The 17,478-nt window shown below is 44.4% G+C and overlaps 1 protein-coding gene across 3 annotated transcripts in view; it reads left to right on the top strand.

Moving 5' to 3' along the window:
* Window positions 1-11,565: 11,565 nt before the first annotated feature.
* The window catches only part of DEPTOR (DEP domain containing MTOR interacting protein), an 86,225-nt gene continuing 80,312 nt past the window's right edge, over window positions 11,566-17,478 (top strand). The window contains exons 1-2 of one of the 3 annotated variants that reach the window (XM_039365090.1): window positions 11,566-11,848; window positions 12,709-12,810. In XM_039365090.1, coding sequence (XP_039221024.1) covers window positions 12,722-12,810 — 89 coding nt within the window. In that variant the 5' untranslated portion in view covers window positions 11,566-11,848; window positions 12,709-12,721. Of the gene's footprint in view, window positions 11,849-12,123; window positions 12,275-12,708; window positions 12,811-17,478 lie in introns of those variants that run through there. The other 2 variants (XM_039365087.1, XM_039365088.1) reach the window with 2 other exon arrangements.

Here is a 17,478-nt window from a genome sequence, read left to right as displayed (position 1 = left end):
TCATGAGACCTATATTTTTTCATTAGGAGTGGACTATTATTTTTCAAAAGACTCTAATTGTTAAAAAAAATTCTTTGGCTGTAAGTCAGAAATTAATTCTTTAAGATAATGGTCTTGATACTTGTATGCTAACTGGATTTAGCAATGACTTGCAGGTTTTAAGACAAGATATTTAGTTATATAAAAACTAATGAAATATTGGAAATTATTAGGCAACAAATTTGGTTCTACTTCATTCAATAATGCTTGTAAAACCTATTTTCTTTTTTGCCACCTTGGTTATTTTTTTCCTTCCTCAAAAATAACAAACATTAATAAAGAAGCATTACATTACATACAGAATATAGAATAACAGTTGAAAGGGACCTTGGAGGTCATCTAGTCCAGCGGTCCACAACCTTTTGGACACCAGGGACTGGTTCCATGGAGAAAGGCTTTTCGGCGGACCAGAGGGGGCATGGTTTGGCGTGCTGCCTACATCTCGCAGATAGGACTTCACTTGATTGTGCAGCCCAGTTGCTGGCATGCCACAATACCAAAAGGAAGGCTATTTGAGTAACATATAGGAACCTCAAGGCTTCCCAAGTCATTCAGATGGTTTCCCTCAAAATGCACAAATATAAAAGAGCAAAAATTCTTTGAAGATGTTTTATTTCTTATCCAAGAAGCTTCTTCAGCTCTGACTGGATGGTGGGGAATGGAGGATTTATACTCCTTGCAGACAGCTGGTCATTTGCATTCTTTCAGAAGGTCATGGAGGCCACCTGGAGGTTTACCTGTGTCCAACAGCCTACGACCATCTTCAGCAGTGAAGGGACACAGGGCAGAAAACATCCTGCAGCCAAGAAAGCTTAGTATTGCAATAATCTATGCTTCAATCAATTTTGAAAAATTGGGATTACAAATATTTAATCCTACCAAATGTACTCCATGTAGTCTTCATTGCAGATAACATTCCTTTTAGCAGAATTTCTTTCCACATTTTACAAAGGATTCTTAATCCTTCCAAATGTTTTTAAGGCTGTGGTGGGAAAACTAATTGAATGGGTGAATAATTTCCAAGCAGCTGAACCAGTAAGGGAAGGATGTTGGGACTTGTAGTTCAGCTGAATATCTGAAGGGCATAGACTCCCAGTCCTGGTTTGGGGATGCAGCTCCTTGACTTGCTCAGCCACCCATTATAATGCAATTATTTTACATTCCACTATTTAATTGTATACTCCAGAATGCCACATGGGGGCAGAGTGCTATAACACATGAATAACGATGCTGGGTTAGAAAACACTATAATGAAAATTATAGATGGACTCTCCAAGCTGCAGAAATCAGGATGATCACTCAGAGAGAAAAGCAAAGAATATGTGTTTTCTGTATCTCTTTCCTGGCACCTACATAAATGGTGATCTGGAATTTTGCAACCTAAATCTGATAGCCCTAATGAAACTATAATATAATTGAAGGTGGAGATTTCAGTTGCATTGCTCTAGCTTCCTGTTCTCCAGCTGCTGGCTGTTTTTGCATTGTTGAAGAAATTCCTGGACATTTAAAGTACGACATATGGGCAGTGTTTGGCATAATGGGCTTAACTACACTTAAACAAATATCTTTGTTTTGCCCAACATGCTGAGCTACAATCTGGCCAACTCCATTTTAGTCTTAGCATGTTGTAGGAAGTGGAATGTGATTAATTTATAGCTCAGTGTACTGTGGAAATCCACACAAATTAATCAAGTAAACTATGATAATTAACTATGAATTAATCACACAAAGTCTGAGCCTTCAGTGGGTAGTTAGATAGAGATATATATGGTTAGAACTGCACATATGCCAATCCATTTTTTTAAAACAAATTTAATATTCTCAAGTAAATGAATACTATCAGTAAGTGAAGACTTATTTCTGAGGTTATAGTCTTAACTACCATAGTTTAAAATGCAAAAATTTTATCTACTGGCATTTAAAAACACTGGGATGACAGTTTTATTTTGCTTCTAACAAATTATCTCAAGCAACTTTGGTAACTATTGATAAGGCTAAAAATGGAATTCTTATTAGAGAAGAGTGGAAAAAGGAACTGGAACACCCTCTTAATTTGTTCTGCTTTCCTCAACTTGAGGAAACAAATATTTTTAACAATTAAAAAAACAGTATTCTCCTGGAGCCTTTACTGCCTTTTCAAGAAAAGGAACCCACTTTCAACTGCAAAGTACTGACAATTCTCCCTCTCATCACAGCCAGAGGTTATGGTATCTTGTCCTAGAGGGCAAAATATACAGAAGTGTGTATATTTGTAAATTCTATCCCTGCCATGGGGTCACTAATCAAGATAGCTCATGGAAATATCAAGGCTATTTGGATGACACAAGCAGCAGAACCGCCACATTATCCAGAAAATATGTACTACTCCCACTCCAATTTCTTGGCTGATATTTATCTTGTAAATTAAAAAACAAAAGTATGCCTGGCCCCCTTGGGATTACAGTCACTCTGTGGAGGATGGGAGAATTAAAATTAGCTAAATAGAATGCCAGAAACTAAAATACCCCCCCCCCCTTTATATCTGGAGGCCAAAAGGAGAAATCAAGTACTGCTAATCCTCTTGTAACCACAGTTGAGAAGAGAATTTCCATTGCTAAGCAATGGAGTTGATTTGTGAGTCACACCAAATATGATGGCCTTTTTTGCCACAGTTGTTGAGTGAAAACACATGGTCGTTAAACAATCCAGCTTCCCTGGTTGACTTTGCTTATTGGAAGCTGCCTGGGAAGGTCACAGATAGTGGACACGTGACCCTGGGATGCTGCTATTGTCATCCTGAATCTTGACTACATGACCACTGGGAATGCTATGACAGTTGCAAGCGTAAGGGTTGGTTGTAAGTCCCTTTTCCCAGTGCTTGTTATAACTTTGGTTGGAAAATGAACAGTTTTAAATTGAGGACTACCTGTACTAGGGGAGTTAATTCCCCATTTGGGATTGAATGACATGTTTGACCATAGTTTAACTATACAGAAAGCCAGTTTGGTGTAATGATTAAGGTGCTGGCCTAGAAATCAGGAGGCTGTGAGTTCTAGTCCGACCTTAGGCACAAAAGCCGGCTGGGTGACTTTGGACCCATCACTCTGTCTCAGCCCAACCCACCTCATAGGGTTATTGTGAGGAAAATAGAAGGTATGTTTGTTGCCTTGAGTTACTTATAAAGAAACAATGGGATTAAAATCTAATAGTAAATAATGTAAAAATTATGTGACTTGAAACAAAGCAGGTCAATGGTATGTGGTTATGACATTTATTTCAACCACAGCCTTGAATTTTGTTTCAGGGTAGAACTTTCCACTTAGTCAAACCACAATATGGCTCAGCACCTTGTGCAGACCTAGTTACAACTACTAAAAGATTTTACTGCAGCAGTGTAGGGAAAACTCTGAAATTTGCATAGAAAATATTACACGTAGGTTTTCACCCACTTCTCCCTGGTATTGGACCATGGAAAAAATACAGTAGTTAGTACCAGCAACCCTTTAAACCAATGATATTGTAGCCACGGCTTGCTATGTTGACTGCTACCCTGACAGTCTTCCAGTTGCTTTTGTGAGGGCTTGCTTTATTTCCTGTCTTTATTTTTTATTTATTTTTAGTTTTCAGGATTTATTTATTTTTACTTTACTTGACAGCTTGAGTAAAAGGAGTTTGCTAATATTTTTTTTCAAAGCTCACAAAAGCTTATGCCTTTTAATAAAATGTGTCAGCTAGAAAAGATGCTAACAAATTCCTTCTGGATTTTTGGTGTTTGGTTTTTTTTTTTTTTTTTTTTTTGCTACCATAGACCAAGACAGTTCTCATACAACAGTGGCTTGAACAGGGTCAAAGCTACTATTTTGGGTTCAATTATGATTGTAAGTCATGGATTATTTGCATAGGAAGCTGTACGTGCCAGTTCCGGTCAGTAATGGTCTATGGCAGGACTTTTCAACCTTTTCACCCATTGTACCACTTTTAGGATATGGCAACATCCGAGTACCACCAGTCGCCTAGCAAGGTGTCAAAAACTTGTTGACCCCCCCAAAAAGTGATAATGTACAGGTAGTCCTCGACTTACAACAGTTTGCTTAGTGACTGTTCAAAGTTACAATGGCACTGAAAAAAGAGCCCCCCAAGCCACAGCTGAGCAAGACACCTGCCTGCTCACCCGGCGGCAATCTTCCTCCTGTCTGAGGTTTCCATTGTTGTGAGCATTTCTGTTGAGGATTGGCAGCAGGGGTGGGGTGGGGGGTGTTTGGTTTTTATTTCCCCCCCCCCTTCCGTCTGCTGGGTGGTTGCAGCAGGTTTTGGTCACTTCACATGATCCTGAGCCACTGTGACCGTCATAAATATAAATCAGTTGCCAAGCATCTGAATGTAAATCACAAGACCCTGGAGATGCTGCAACATTCCAGCTGATTGGCGCTTCTTCTGGGTTCAGCAGAAGCACCAGGATCAGTGCTGCTTTCCAGCTGATTGGTGCTTCTTCAGGGCTCAGCAGAAGCACCAGGATCAGCACCAAGCTCCCGCTGGAGCCTGGCGCTGATCCTGGTGCTTCCACTGAGCCCTGACAGCCCCGAAGAAGTGCCGATCAGCTGGAAAGCGGCACTGATCCTGGCGCTTCTGCTGAGCCCCAACAGCCCTGCAGCTCCAGCCATCTCTTGCTCAGGCTTGTTTGGTGCTGCCAGCAGTTCAGCTCATTCCCCTCCTCCACTACTTTTCTAGGATGGTCGTGTACCACCTGCCAGGTGCCAATATACCACAGGTGGTACCCGTACCACTGGTTGAAAAGCCCTGGTCTATGGCAATGACCTTGGGAGATAGGAGGAAGAGCCGCAGACTATAGTCAGATAAGAGACAGTTGAGCCTTCAGAAGAAATGGAAATATGGCAAATATCCTCCCTAGTGAACTGTAAAGGAGTGGGGGAGAGATGGACTTTCAGACCTGCACGATTACTATTGTAACCTTACAATAAAGATAGAGCTAGTGCTTTGGGTGGGGGCTTCTCATCTGATCTATCCTGTTGAACATGGTTTAAGGTTTATCTTCCTTTTATGAAGCAAGTGGAACCGGTGCACACGCTTCAAGTTTTTTATGAGACCCACTTCCCAATATCACTTAAGCTCAGATAAAGATGCTCTGCTCTTGGCCTATGGTTGGATCAGTCTTGCAGTGGAATGATTAAAAGCAGAACACTTGCAACACTTCAACTGTCTTCTGTGAAAGACACAATCTTGCTTCAAATGACAAGTGAGGTTTTTATTCATTCACATATTTCCATGATAGTGCTCTGTTACAGGACATACTGTAGACCAGTGATGGCGAACCTTTTAGAGACCGAGTGCCCAAACCACAACCCAAAACCCACTTATTTATCGCAAAGTGCCAGAACTGCATCAGCATTGTAGTGCCCTCGGGGGGGGGGCATGGGGGCGTGGTCCACTGGGTAGGCATGGCTGCAGTTGTCACGGCAGACTGGGTGGGCATGGCTGGGTGGGCATGGCCACCTCGATGTTGCTCATGGGGGGGACACCTGTGGGGGCCGGGCAGGGTGGGGGAGATCCAGGGGATCTCTGGAGGGTGGGGCGGTGGGCAGGAGGCCCAGCATAGATGGGGGAGGCACACAATCCTAGCTGGGACTGGGGGACTATGGCGCTAATGGGGACCCGGCTTTCCCTGCTCAGGGTGGACTTTGACTTGCAGGGTGTGGGCATGCTGTACCACCTCTACTTGAGCTTGCTAGCTGGCCGCTTCACCTCCTTTGTGCTGGGTGGGGCTGCCGCTCCGGGCAGCCTAATGGACCTGCACAAGCTGCTGACAGCAGCAGCGCGCATGCCCCAGAGAGGGCTCTGAGTGCCGCCTCTGGCACGCATGCCATAGGTTCGCCACCACTGCTGTAGACTGTTCTTTATTTTAATGAACCTTCTTTCATGCCTGTAGCCTTTTACAGAAAGAGCAAGAAAGCAATCTTCACAGTTTCATTCCAAATCATTTTATGGTTCTTTTGTAAAATGCTCTGGGCTAGTCAGAAGAAAAAGCAGTAGAAAAAGAGAGAAAAAATGTTTACTTGCTTACTGTATTCCTTTTGCACTCCCTTCTACTTAAAATTGACAGTAACATTCAAAATCATAGGGAAAAAAAATAACAGCTCACAAATAATATTACTTAAATATTGCTAAAAACTAATTCCAAGCATCATTCCTACTCTTCAAGTGCTCTTAAAGCAGACATGTCAAAAACAAGGCCCGGGGGCCGGATGTGGCCCGCAAAGTGGTTTCATGTGGCCCGTGAAGCCATCCTGGAAACAGTGAGGGATTGGCCCCCTCTGCCTTGGCCCTGGCCCAGGCCAGCTGGGAGCCAATGTACAATTTTGTGGTGGCCATCTATGCTGAAACCATTCAGTCTTAGCTTCATAAGCTCTTCCCCCCCCCCCCCCCGCATGGCCTGAGAGGAACAGCGAGGCTCCTCCAGTAGACCATGCCTTGGCACTTGCCCTGGTTCCATCCCCGTCTGCCAGAGACCCTCAGATCCCACTCCTGCCCAGGCCCCCACAGGCACCCTTGATGCGAATGATGTAGAGCTGGCCACACCCATCCAGTAGGCCACACCCACTCCATCTACACCCATCCAGTAGGCCGCACCCACCCTGGGCATACCCACCCGGCCCCCCAAGGGCAACTGCAATGCTGATGCGGCCCCCAATGAAATTGAGTTTGCCACCCCTGTCTTAAAGGATCAGGTCTTAGTTTCCTTACAAAATAATAGGGCCTTATGAGTCCCCAAAGGCAGATTTTAAAAGGCGAAACAGCTATACAAAAAGCTTCTTTCCAATTCCTTCCTACCCTTAACTTGCCAAGGAAGAAAACTCAGCACATCCTCTCCTGGGCAAGTGATTGTCAGCCTTTCAGGGTAATCCAGACAAGAAGCAAAACTATGAGTATAAAACTACCTTTATTATAAGGTTACGGTAACAGAATCTTGCATATCTGAAAAGCATTTCTTCCCTTCTGTAATGGTATATGGGAATGGCCTTGGCAAACTGGGTCAAGAGACATTGCCAAGGGAACAGTCAGATAAGAGATAGCATAGCCTGTAGTTGGATAGTGGGCTGGGCAAGAGGCTCAGAAGAGACTCTACTTTTGGGGCCTATAAAGGAGATGGGGAGAGGAGAAACATACTTTCAGAGTTGCAAGATTCTATCATTGTAACTTTACAATAAAGTAAGCTGATTTGGTTGCGTTTCTTATCTGGTATGTCCTGTAAGGCCAACCTCAGTGTTGTTTATCTGACTGTTCCCTTGACAGCATTTCTTTGCCCAGTACCTCAAGGTCACTCTCACATACCATTGCACCTCCTTTATGTTTACTTTCCAGAAACCAGGGTGAATCCATTCTGAAATCCCAAAGGTGCTTTTTCCAACGGCAACTGGATTTCCTCGGTTATTTAGACTACTGTGAAGTGTCGAAACACAGCATATAAAATTTAAAGAAAGACAATATTGCTGAATTATTTTTCTGATTTCGTTACATGAAATTAAGATATTATTCTGTATTTCAGTTTAAGGAGTAATGCAAATTAAATTTTAGTTTAGGGAGTTACCCTGTGCAAAAAGCAACAGATGGAAACTGATCAAGGAGAGAAGCAACCTAAGGAGAAACTTCCTGACAGTTAGAACAATTAATCAGTGGAACAACCTGCCTCCAGAAATTGTGAATGCTCCAGTTTTTAATAAAAGACTGAGCAGCCACTTCTCTGACATGGTATAGGGCCTGAGCAGGGGGTTGGTCTAGATCAGCGGTTCTCAACGTTTGTGTGACGGCAACCCCCGTCACACAAACGTTATGCGCATGCGCAACGTGCATAGAGGCGGGCCCATGAGTGGCGTGCATGCGGGGGGCTCCCATGCGTGGCGCGCATGCGCGGGGTGCCCCTGTGCGGCGCCGCCCCCGGAGGGGAGAAAATGGCGGATCGCCGCCTTTGGCGACCCCCGAAAAATGGTCAATCGACCCCAAATGGGGTCGCGACCCATAGGTTGAGAACCGCTGGTCTAGATTTAGAAGACCTCCAAGGTCCCATGCAACTCTATTATTATTATGGATCATCGCATAGTCAGCCAGATGTTCAGACTGGATTTGGCATTTTGTCTACCTATCGAGTCCTTATCCAGGACCTGGGATAGGCAGATGTGGATGTTTGATGGTATTACAAATATCGTTGCAGGATGGAAGCAGTTCCTGGTAAGGCTGCCTTTTGCAATTGACTAATAGCGAATTTGTCAATGCCAATGGTGTTCAAGTGGTGCTCCAGTTGTTTTGGGATTGCACCCAAGGCACCTATTACTATTGGTACTACTCTTGCTTGCTTTTGCCACAGTCTTTCTATTTCTATTTGTAGGTCTTTGTACTTTGTTATCTTCTCCAGTTCTTTCTCGTCTATTCTGCTGTCACCAGGCACTGCCACATCCACTATCCATTATTATTATTATTATTATTGTTGTTGTTGTTGTTGTTGTTGTTATTATTGGCTGCCAATGAATTCAATAAATAACATGACTAGAATTATGTCCATATGTACATGTTTATAAATACCAACATCAACACTCTATACAAGTTGTAATTTCTGTTTTGATTGCTATAACTTGATTTATTATATGTAATATTCTCCTTTTTATTGCATAAATATCACACATTTTACATTTTTTAAAATATTTGGTAACTTTTGAAGGATAACTTAATGCTTCTTTGATGTTACAAGGAGAAAGAAAAAAACATGAACATAGCAATGCCATTAGTAAAAGAACGATATTATCTATTATTTATTTATTTGTCATATTATGGATAGTTAGGAATCAAGTAGTATATGATATGTAGCACAAGGCAACACTTCATCCAGGACTTTTTAATTACTGAAAAGCTCACTTAAGAAACCTATTTAATTAAATTAATATAGTGTAAACTGACATCATGCTGTGATTTTAAAGCTATATAGTAAAGCACTTTACTCTTTTGAAAACTGATGAAAGTCTGTGGTCTAGAATACTGTAGGCCAGTGATTCTCAACCTTTCTAATGCCGTGACCCCATAATATAGTTCCCCATGTTGTGGTGACCCCCAAGTGGGTGTGGCCACCAATAAGAGGGAGTAGGGCAGCTAGGGAAAAGGGAAAAAAATGGTGGACAGCATGGTTTGGTGACCCCCGTGAAATGGTCATTCGACCCCAAATGGGGTCCCGACCCACAGCTTGAGAACCACTGCTGTAGGCCAAACCTTTTCTCCATCTCTTTCCTTTTCGTTTTGGGAATTTGTAGCAGATTTGTCAAACACGACAATGAAAATGTTGAACTGGAAATCTTGAGCAAGAAAAACCAGATTAACTTCACAAAATGCAAAACCCGCAAACAAAACCTGCCATAGGATGGCAGCTATTAATCAAACTTTGGGAATTATAGAAAAAAAAAACCCACCCTGAACACTTTTGTTTGAAGCTGCTTTAAAAGGGTACTGAGCTAGGTCTCGCAGTGCACAGATAACGTTTGCAAATTTCAGAAACCTAATCTGGGTCAGATCGGATGTTGCTTGGGTGAGAGGCCATTAGGAATTTTATTTATTAGATTTGTCTGCCACCCATCTGATCTAGACTATAGACTAAACTGGAAGGTCAAAGTAAGTGGTTTTTAACTGCTTAATAGCAGGCTTAGCTTGAGATTTTTTGATAAGAAGGCTTAGATCAGTGGTTCTCAACCTGTGGGTCGGGACCCCATTTGGGGTCGAACGACCATTTCACGGGGGTTGCCAAACAACGCAGTCCGCCATTTTTTTCCCCCTTTTCCTTAGCTGTGCTATTCTCTTTTATTCTATTGGCTTTTGAAAGCCAATAGAATAGACTCTCTTGAATAGAGTCTAATTCTATTGGCTTTCAAAAGCCAATAGGAATTGTCCAGGCTGTCTCTGCCCTGCTGAGCCCGCCAAAAGTCCCATTCTGCAAACGGTGCTGCACCAGTTGAGTAGTCCTCGACTTACGACCGGTTGAGTAGTCCTCGACTTATGACCAGTTGGGGGTCGCGGCATTAAAAAGGTGAGAACCACTGGCTTAGATTAAAGCTGATGGCCACATTTTACATCCCTGTCCCCTTGCTTCTGCCCTATGGATGCACTGGGGACATTTTTAATGGCCCCCTCTTCAACCATTTTCAAATTTGTTTTTCATTTCTTAGTTTCCACACCCACCTAGTCTGTTCTGCTGTGACAGAAAGAAGAGCATAACTCTGAACCTCCTCCTATATTTACTTTCTTTTTATTAGAAAGTTTGAAAACCATCTGTGATAGGAGCAGCAGCAGAACAGAATCATGCATGTGAAATGGGCAACCATATAAACGGAATAAATAAACACCTTTCATTGCTCATAAATGTGTTCATGTGGTTACCAAAAGTCAACCTTGGAGATTCTTACCCAAGTGATGAAATCCTTCAATGCCGGAAAAACACCAATTTATTATATTTCTATTCTGCTTTTTGTACACTAGTACTAGGCAGGATATATAGATTGATCCTTCCACTCTTTTTGACCTGTGAGGTAGGAGGGGGGAGAGAAAATAACTGGCCCCAAAATCACCCACTGGTCGAACATAAACTAGACCAGTGTTTTTCAACCTTACGAGGGATAGACTTCAATTCCCAAAATTCTCCAGCCAACATGACCTGGCTGGAGAATTCTGGCAGTTGAAGTCCACCCATCTTCAGGTTGCCAAGGTTGAGAAATACTGGACTAGACCTTGGCTTGTCCCATTAACCAAACCACCAACCTGGCTGTTTTGGAGAAAGGATGCTTAGCTCCCTACATTTGTTAAGGGAGTTTTGCCCCATTTTACAACATTTCTTGCCACAGTTGTTAAGTGAATCACTACAGCTGATAAGTTAGTAACTGGGTTGTTAAGTGAATCTGGCTTCCCCACTGACTTTGTTCTTCAAAAAGGTCGCATGAGGTGATCACATGACACAGCAAGGGTCATAAGTATGAACCAGTTGCCAAGCATCTGAATTTTGATCACATGATCATGGGGGAATTCTACAAAGGTAACTGTGAAAAATGGTCATAGGTCCCTCCCCCCCCAATAACCGGACCATGCTGGACACACAAACAAGCCGAGTGGGAAACGAGCACCTGCCGCATGGAAAGGGTTCATTTTTACTCCTTTCCTTTGTTGCTCCGCAAAAAAACAAAAACTGCCAGCAGCGGTGCAAATCACCCAAGATCCAGGACGCCTCGAAGCCTCTCCCGGCGGACCCAGAAATTGGAGGCCCCGCTTGGCCGGGCATCTCTGCGACTTTTAAAACAGGAACCGCTGCTATTGCTTCGTATTGATTTCCCTTTGGGCCGCTTCCCGGGGCTCCAACCCTCCTCCTTGTATGGGAGGAAGAAGACTGAATCCAGGCGGCCAAGAGGGGCGGGGGGGGGCGGCGGCAACGCGCTCCAGAAGCGCCTCCTTTCCACTCACTTGTCCGCTTCGGCGTTCTTCGGTGTGTTGCTAACCGCGGAGCGATTGTTTCCCTCCCACTCACCCACCCTCCCCATGCTTCCCATCGCCCCTCCCCGCCCGACCTTGAGGCGAATTGGCTCCCGTGCAGCCGCCGGTACCGAGCGCACGCCTTCAGCCCCAGCGAAGCCCCTCGCCGCCGGGCCGGACGGAGGGGGACGCTGCCGGCCAGGCTGCGCTTTGCTGCAACCACGTGCCATTCGCAGCCTGCCTGTCACACAACAACAAGGAAGGCTTCGGGGGAAGCTGCGCCCCTTGGATCGCCCTGGGGAGAGCCACTTTCCCGATCCAGGTGAGTCCGCTAAAAAACACTGGGGTGGGGGGGGATAGGAGGGAAACCCCGCATGTCAGGATGTTCCCCTCGCCCACCCAAACCCGGTCTGTAACCCCCGTGGCGTTGTCAAATGCCAGATGGGTGGCCGGTGGATGGGGGTGGCTGCTTGTTTTTGTTTTCCTTTGCGGCGGGGCGGGGCGGGGGGGCGTGCCTTTGCGCGGCCGAGGCGATGGGAGCTCAAGGGATCCAGAGCTGCGCGCATTCGGGGTGCTGCGGGATGGATCCAGGGGGTGGGGTGGGTGCGCAACCGGGGGAAAGCCGCGTGTCCGAGAGAAGCGCTTCTCGGGTGAATGGCAGGAAAGCGCGGAGAGGCTGCCAATTATAATGAGCGGCAGCAATCAAGCAACCTTGATTCTGCTACATAAGGCCGGCTGGGGAGAACTGGTAATTAAAAAAAGGCGCAGAGTAAGCTCTGGGGAGGGGAGGCAGCCGGAGAAGCAAGTTGGCAGGGGGAGCCCAGCGAGGCGGTGGGGGGGGGGCGCTGGCATGTGCCCTGGTGCCTCCTAGAACCCAGCGACATCAAGGCCTCGTCTGGAAGTCTAAGGTTCCATTCAAGGACAGGGCTCCTGATTGCCCGGCGGCGGGTGCTTGTATAGGTTTGACACAGTGGCCACCACCTAAAGAGGAGCCCTGTTAGACCGCTAAGGTTGAGTCTAAAGTCAGAGACTGGGGGGGGGGGGCGGGAATTCTGAAAAGGAGCATGTGCAAGCTTTGGGATGCTGAAAAATGCACCCAGACTAAAAATGCACCTTTCATCTTCTCCTCTCTCTCTGTATGTGTGTGTGTGTGTGTGTGTGTGTGTGTGTGTTTCTGGCCAGGCTGGTTGCAACAATGGAAGAAAATAGCCTGGGCACCCTGCAACAGAGGGCAGCTGAGCTGGAGTGCATGGCGGAGGTTCTTCTGACAGGGGAACAACTAAGGTAGGGATGTGGCTTTTCACAGATACTTGGCCTGGGAGAGGGTGAGCAATTGAAAGTGGGCCCATACCCCAGATTTCAGATTAATGGATGGCTGCCTGTAATAACCCACTTTTCCTTTAAAGGCTGAAGGTTATATGGGGAGGGTCTCTTATTTTATTGGCAATTAAATAACCCTGCAAGGTAGATTGGACCGCAAAGGCACCAGGTGATATTTTTTTTCCTTCATCACTCCAAGCCTCGTCTCTTAGCCACTGAGTTATAACAGAATTTAGTTGATGCTTTGCTCAACTGCATAGCAGTGCCTCATATTTTCAAGAATTTTCCGTATTTTCACATCACAAGAAGAAAAGAGTGTACTGAATAAACAATAGCATTAGCACTTAGACTTCTATACTGCTTCACAGTGCTTTACAGCGCTCTTTAAGTGGTTTACACAGTCAGCATCTTGCCCCCAACAATCTGGATCCTCATTTTACGGACCTTGGAAGGATGGAAGGCTGAGTCGACTTTGAGCCAGTGAGAATCGAACTGCCGGTAGTCAGCAGTCAGCAGAAGTAGCCTACAATACTGCATTCTAACCACTGCACCACCACAAATGTCCAAGGGCAGGGGTAGGCAACCTTGGCTCTTTTATGACTCATGGACTTCAACTCCCAGAATTCCTTAGCCAGCATAGGTTTGATTGGCTGTATTCCTGGCTCAGGAATTCTGGGAGTTGAAGTCCATGAGTCATAAAAGAGCCAAGGTTGCCTACCCCTGCCCAAGGGTAACAATCCAGATCTGGTGCTCCCATCATTCTTTACCAGATTGGCCTTGCTGGGTGGAGCTATTGAGAGTTGTAGCTCATCTGCAAGCCTAGTCTGGAATAAGGTAGTTTTCTGGGAGAAGAGATTCATCAGTCTTCAGAGCCTGTATCTATTTTAACCTTTGTGTTCATTTCCCCAATGGGCAGCAAACAAGGATGAATTCAAAAGAGCGATTTAGGTTTATCTCTCAATCCATTCATTTCTGTACAAAAGCAGGAGGGTGTTATAGGGTGGCCAGAGTCTGAGAATGAAATTCTATTTTTTTTAAACCTTCAATTAAAAACATTTTCTTTGATATCTTCTCACATCACTGCCTGCCCAACTAAACCATCTATCAAACAATATTTCTTTTTCAAGATACACAGCCTTGATTCTGCTACATAAGGCAAAGTCTACAATATCTACACTCAGGCGTGTCAAGGTGTTTTATCAAGAGGCAAGTGGACTTCCTTGTTTGTCTTTGAAGACGTTTGGCTTCTCATCCAAGAAGCTTCTTCAGCTCTGACTGGATGGTGGGGAGTGGAAGGATTGATATTCCTTGCAGACAGCTGGACAGTAGCATTCTTTTAGAGTCATTGAGGCCACTTGGAGGTTTATCTGTGTCCTCAGGGTCACTTGAGTAGTGCAAATGGGTGTGGGGCCTCTTGGAACTGCTGAAAAGACTGTGTTATAGACTGGAGATAGATGATGTCATATCCCTCCCCCTCTGTTGAGGGACGGCTGTTCAGTTTTGACATAGATGGCCTCTTGGACTCCCCTTTCAAACCAGCGGTCCACTCTTTCCAAAATGTTTATAACTTCCCATTTGTTGAGGAACAACAGTGGGATAATGATATTGCTTTTATACCACCCCATCCTATGGGATGTCCACAGGATAGGTTCAAAAAGGTCAAGATGGTGGCCATAGTGTGATTGAAACTCCACCCTGTTTTTGTGCACAATCACACACTTTGGACTCCCTTCTCCAGAGGGGAGGGTCACATGATAACTGTCATGCAAAAGGTATCTCAACTCAGGATGGCTGCTAAAAGGTAGCAAGGGTTTCTTTTGGTAGTCTCTTTGATTGGACCCAGTAGGTATGTACTTACTTATTTATTTTTTAGAAAAAGAACTTTCCAGGATGAGGTGAGATTAAAATCTAGGAGGGTGTTCCACCAATCAGTTTAAAAGGATTTTCGCTGCAAAGTAAAATTGCACCCATGTAGAATTTACAAAGCCTTCATTAGAGCTAGCAGCAAAGTTAAGAAACCAAGTAAGAGGAAGTAAGATATAAACATTTTATGACAAGTAAAACATGTGAGCTAATGTTGTCATATCAAATAGAAAAGATTTTTTTTTATTTTTATTTTTTTTCCTTTCTGGTTGCATACTCTCCTGTGGTGTTCACTTGTTGTAGGATGTTAGACTCCATTCACTTAAAGACGTTGGAAAAAAATTCAAGCATTGTGATGCCCTGGTATTTACACTCTGTATGGTTTACAAATAATACGTTTAAAAACAGAATCCATCAAATCATTCCAAAAGATAAAAGGTTAATTCTTTGAGCAGGGGTCCTCAACCTCCAAGCTGCAGCCCACTACCGGGCCACAGTCAGTTCGCAACTGGGCAACGTCAGTGGTGGGCCGGAGCACATGTGTGTGTGTGCATGTGCAGCTCAATTTGCTCCCTCTCATGCCTCCCCCCACCCCGGGCCACCAAGCTGCAAAGGTTGGGGACTGCTGTCGTTGAGGACAGGATTGTAAGCCTTTGACTTATGATTGTAATGGAGCCCACAGTTTCTATTGTATGTCACAACAGTTGTAAGTCAAGGCATCCACATGACTGACCTGATTTTACGACATATTTTTTAACTGTCATCAAACAAACCCATCATCTGCAATGGGACTTTTTTTTCAGAAATTAGAAGTAAATGCCATACATCTGGCATAAATCACAGTTGTGTGACCGTAGAACACTGCAAACAGCTTAAATGCAGGGCGGTTGCCAAGTGCTCCAAATATGATCACGTGGTCTTGGGTGCAGGAGCAGCCATTGGAATTTTGAATTTAGGCTCTAAGTATCTTTTTTGTAGGGGGGCTCCATCGTAACTTTGAACAGTCACTAAGCAATCGGTCGTAAGTCAAGAACTACTTGTATTCACCTGGAGCCAGACAATTCTACCTGGAAGAGGAGTTGGTATTTTTATTCATTAATGGGTTGCTTTTACCTGAGCAAATTTTAAGGAATGGCTCAAGTAGTAGCTATTCTTCTATAACTTCAGCCAGCTTCTCTAACAAGCCACCATGGGAATTCTTGGGAAGTGTGATCCAGTATACTTGGAAAGCCCTTAATGGGAAAAGTTAAGTCTCCGGTATTCTTTTTCAAACTTGACAACTTTCAGATGGGTGTAACTCAGTCATCTCATGCTGACTGAGGAGTTCTGGTAGCTGAAGTCCACACGCTTTAAAATTGCCAATTTTGAAAAACACTGGTCAATATCTTCAATGGAGGAATAAGAAAGAATCAGTTAGGCCTTCTGTGTGCAGATGAACAACTGAGGAGTAAAATTTCTACCTTATTTGTAATGGATATCAGCCCTGTTCTGAGCCATGCCTGGTTTTTGCTTTGAAAGTCTGGGCTGTGTGATGTTTGCGGAGATTTCTGGATTATTGGTTCAGTGCTAGAGGATTCTGTCTTTCCAAAGCAGTGTGGATTAATGGCCCTTTGATCTTATCTGCCTGTGTCCATACAAGGTCCCCTAATTTCATTTTGGTCAACAAAGAGGCATGTGGTTTTTCCAGATCTTCCTCAAGCTATTCTGCACATTATCAGATGGCTAAAGCACGCATTTCATTTCTCCTGGCCTCTCAAAGATTAGAGGCACATTGATGTGGTCACCTAATGGAGGCTCCAGCTGAGTGTTGGCATGGTGGATTGCCATGATGGCTGGTGTGTGGTGGGCTGCAGAAATGGGAACTGAGCAGGTGACACAAACTGAACTGCAAAGAGGCAGGAACAAAAGAAAGTATTGTGAAGTGGCAAAAAGTGTTCAGATCACAAGAACAAAGCAGAAGGGTTTATGAGTAGTTTTACCCATACAACAGTGCCAAAGCACTGGTGTGTGACACCACATTTTCCCACTCCAGCAGAAGATCATTGCACAGATAAGGCCCCAGAGGCAAATAATGGCACCATCATGAGTGCATGAGAAGGAGACTCAGTAGCTTAAAATAACGTTCTTCTCTTTTTCTCCTTTTGCTTGAGAGCAGCAATGCATGAGGGTATGGTTGACAGAAGGCAAGATAGGCAGCAGCAGGAGGGAAATACGGGTGTAGCCGAAACACAAGTAGAGAAGCTTGCTTCTATTGCATTCTATTGCAAAGGCATGTTTCGAAAATGGACAGAGAATAAACCTGTGCAACAGGCTTTAGAGGGGAGGAAAGTCTGAACTGCAGGATCATCGCTGTCCACGGCTATGGGAGGCACCAAGAATACAGCCAATCAAACAATGGAAGCTATGTGTTTAGATGTGTCAAGCTTATTTAAGGTTGGAATTGAATATTCCAATCACTTTTCTTCATATAAAGGAAGATAATCTAGAAGAAAAAGTGGATGAACTGGAAAAGTGGAAAGCATGGGAAAGAAACTCAAAAGAATCTTGTCTTGATTGTGATGGAGCAGAGAGAAACTCTGAAAGGACCTCAAGATTCTAATACAAGTGGATATTTGTGGCTCAGGATTGATATGAGGGGGTCCTTGGTGCTCTCAGAACTCGATGGTTTTCTTGCAGACATTTCATTACCCAACTAGGTAACATCATCAGTGCTAGAAGGGAGTGGGGCTTGCTCTCAGAGTCTGAAAGCATAATGAAAACTCCTTAATT

This window comes from Crotalus tigris, unplaced genomic scaffold (genome assembly GCF_016545835.1).
Source record: "Crotalus tigris isolate CLP2741 ecotype Arizona unplaced genomic scaffold, ASM1654583v1 scf7180000019953.484404808:943566, whole genome shotgun sequence".
NCBI lineage: Eukaryota > Metazoa > Chordata > Lepidosauria > Squamata > Viperidae > Crotalus > Crotalus tigris.
Note: the sequence above shows the minus strand (reverse complement) of the source record. Positions and strands in the feature narration are given on the sequence as shown.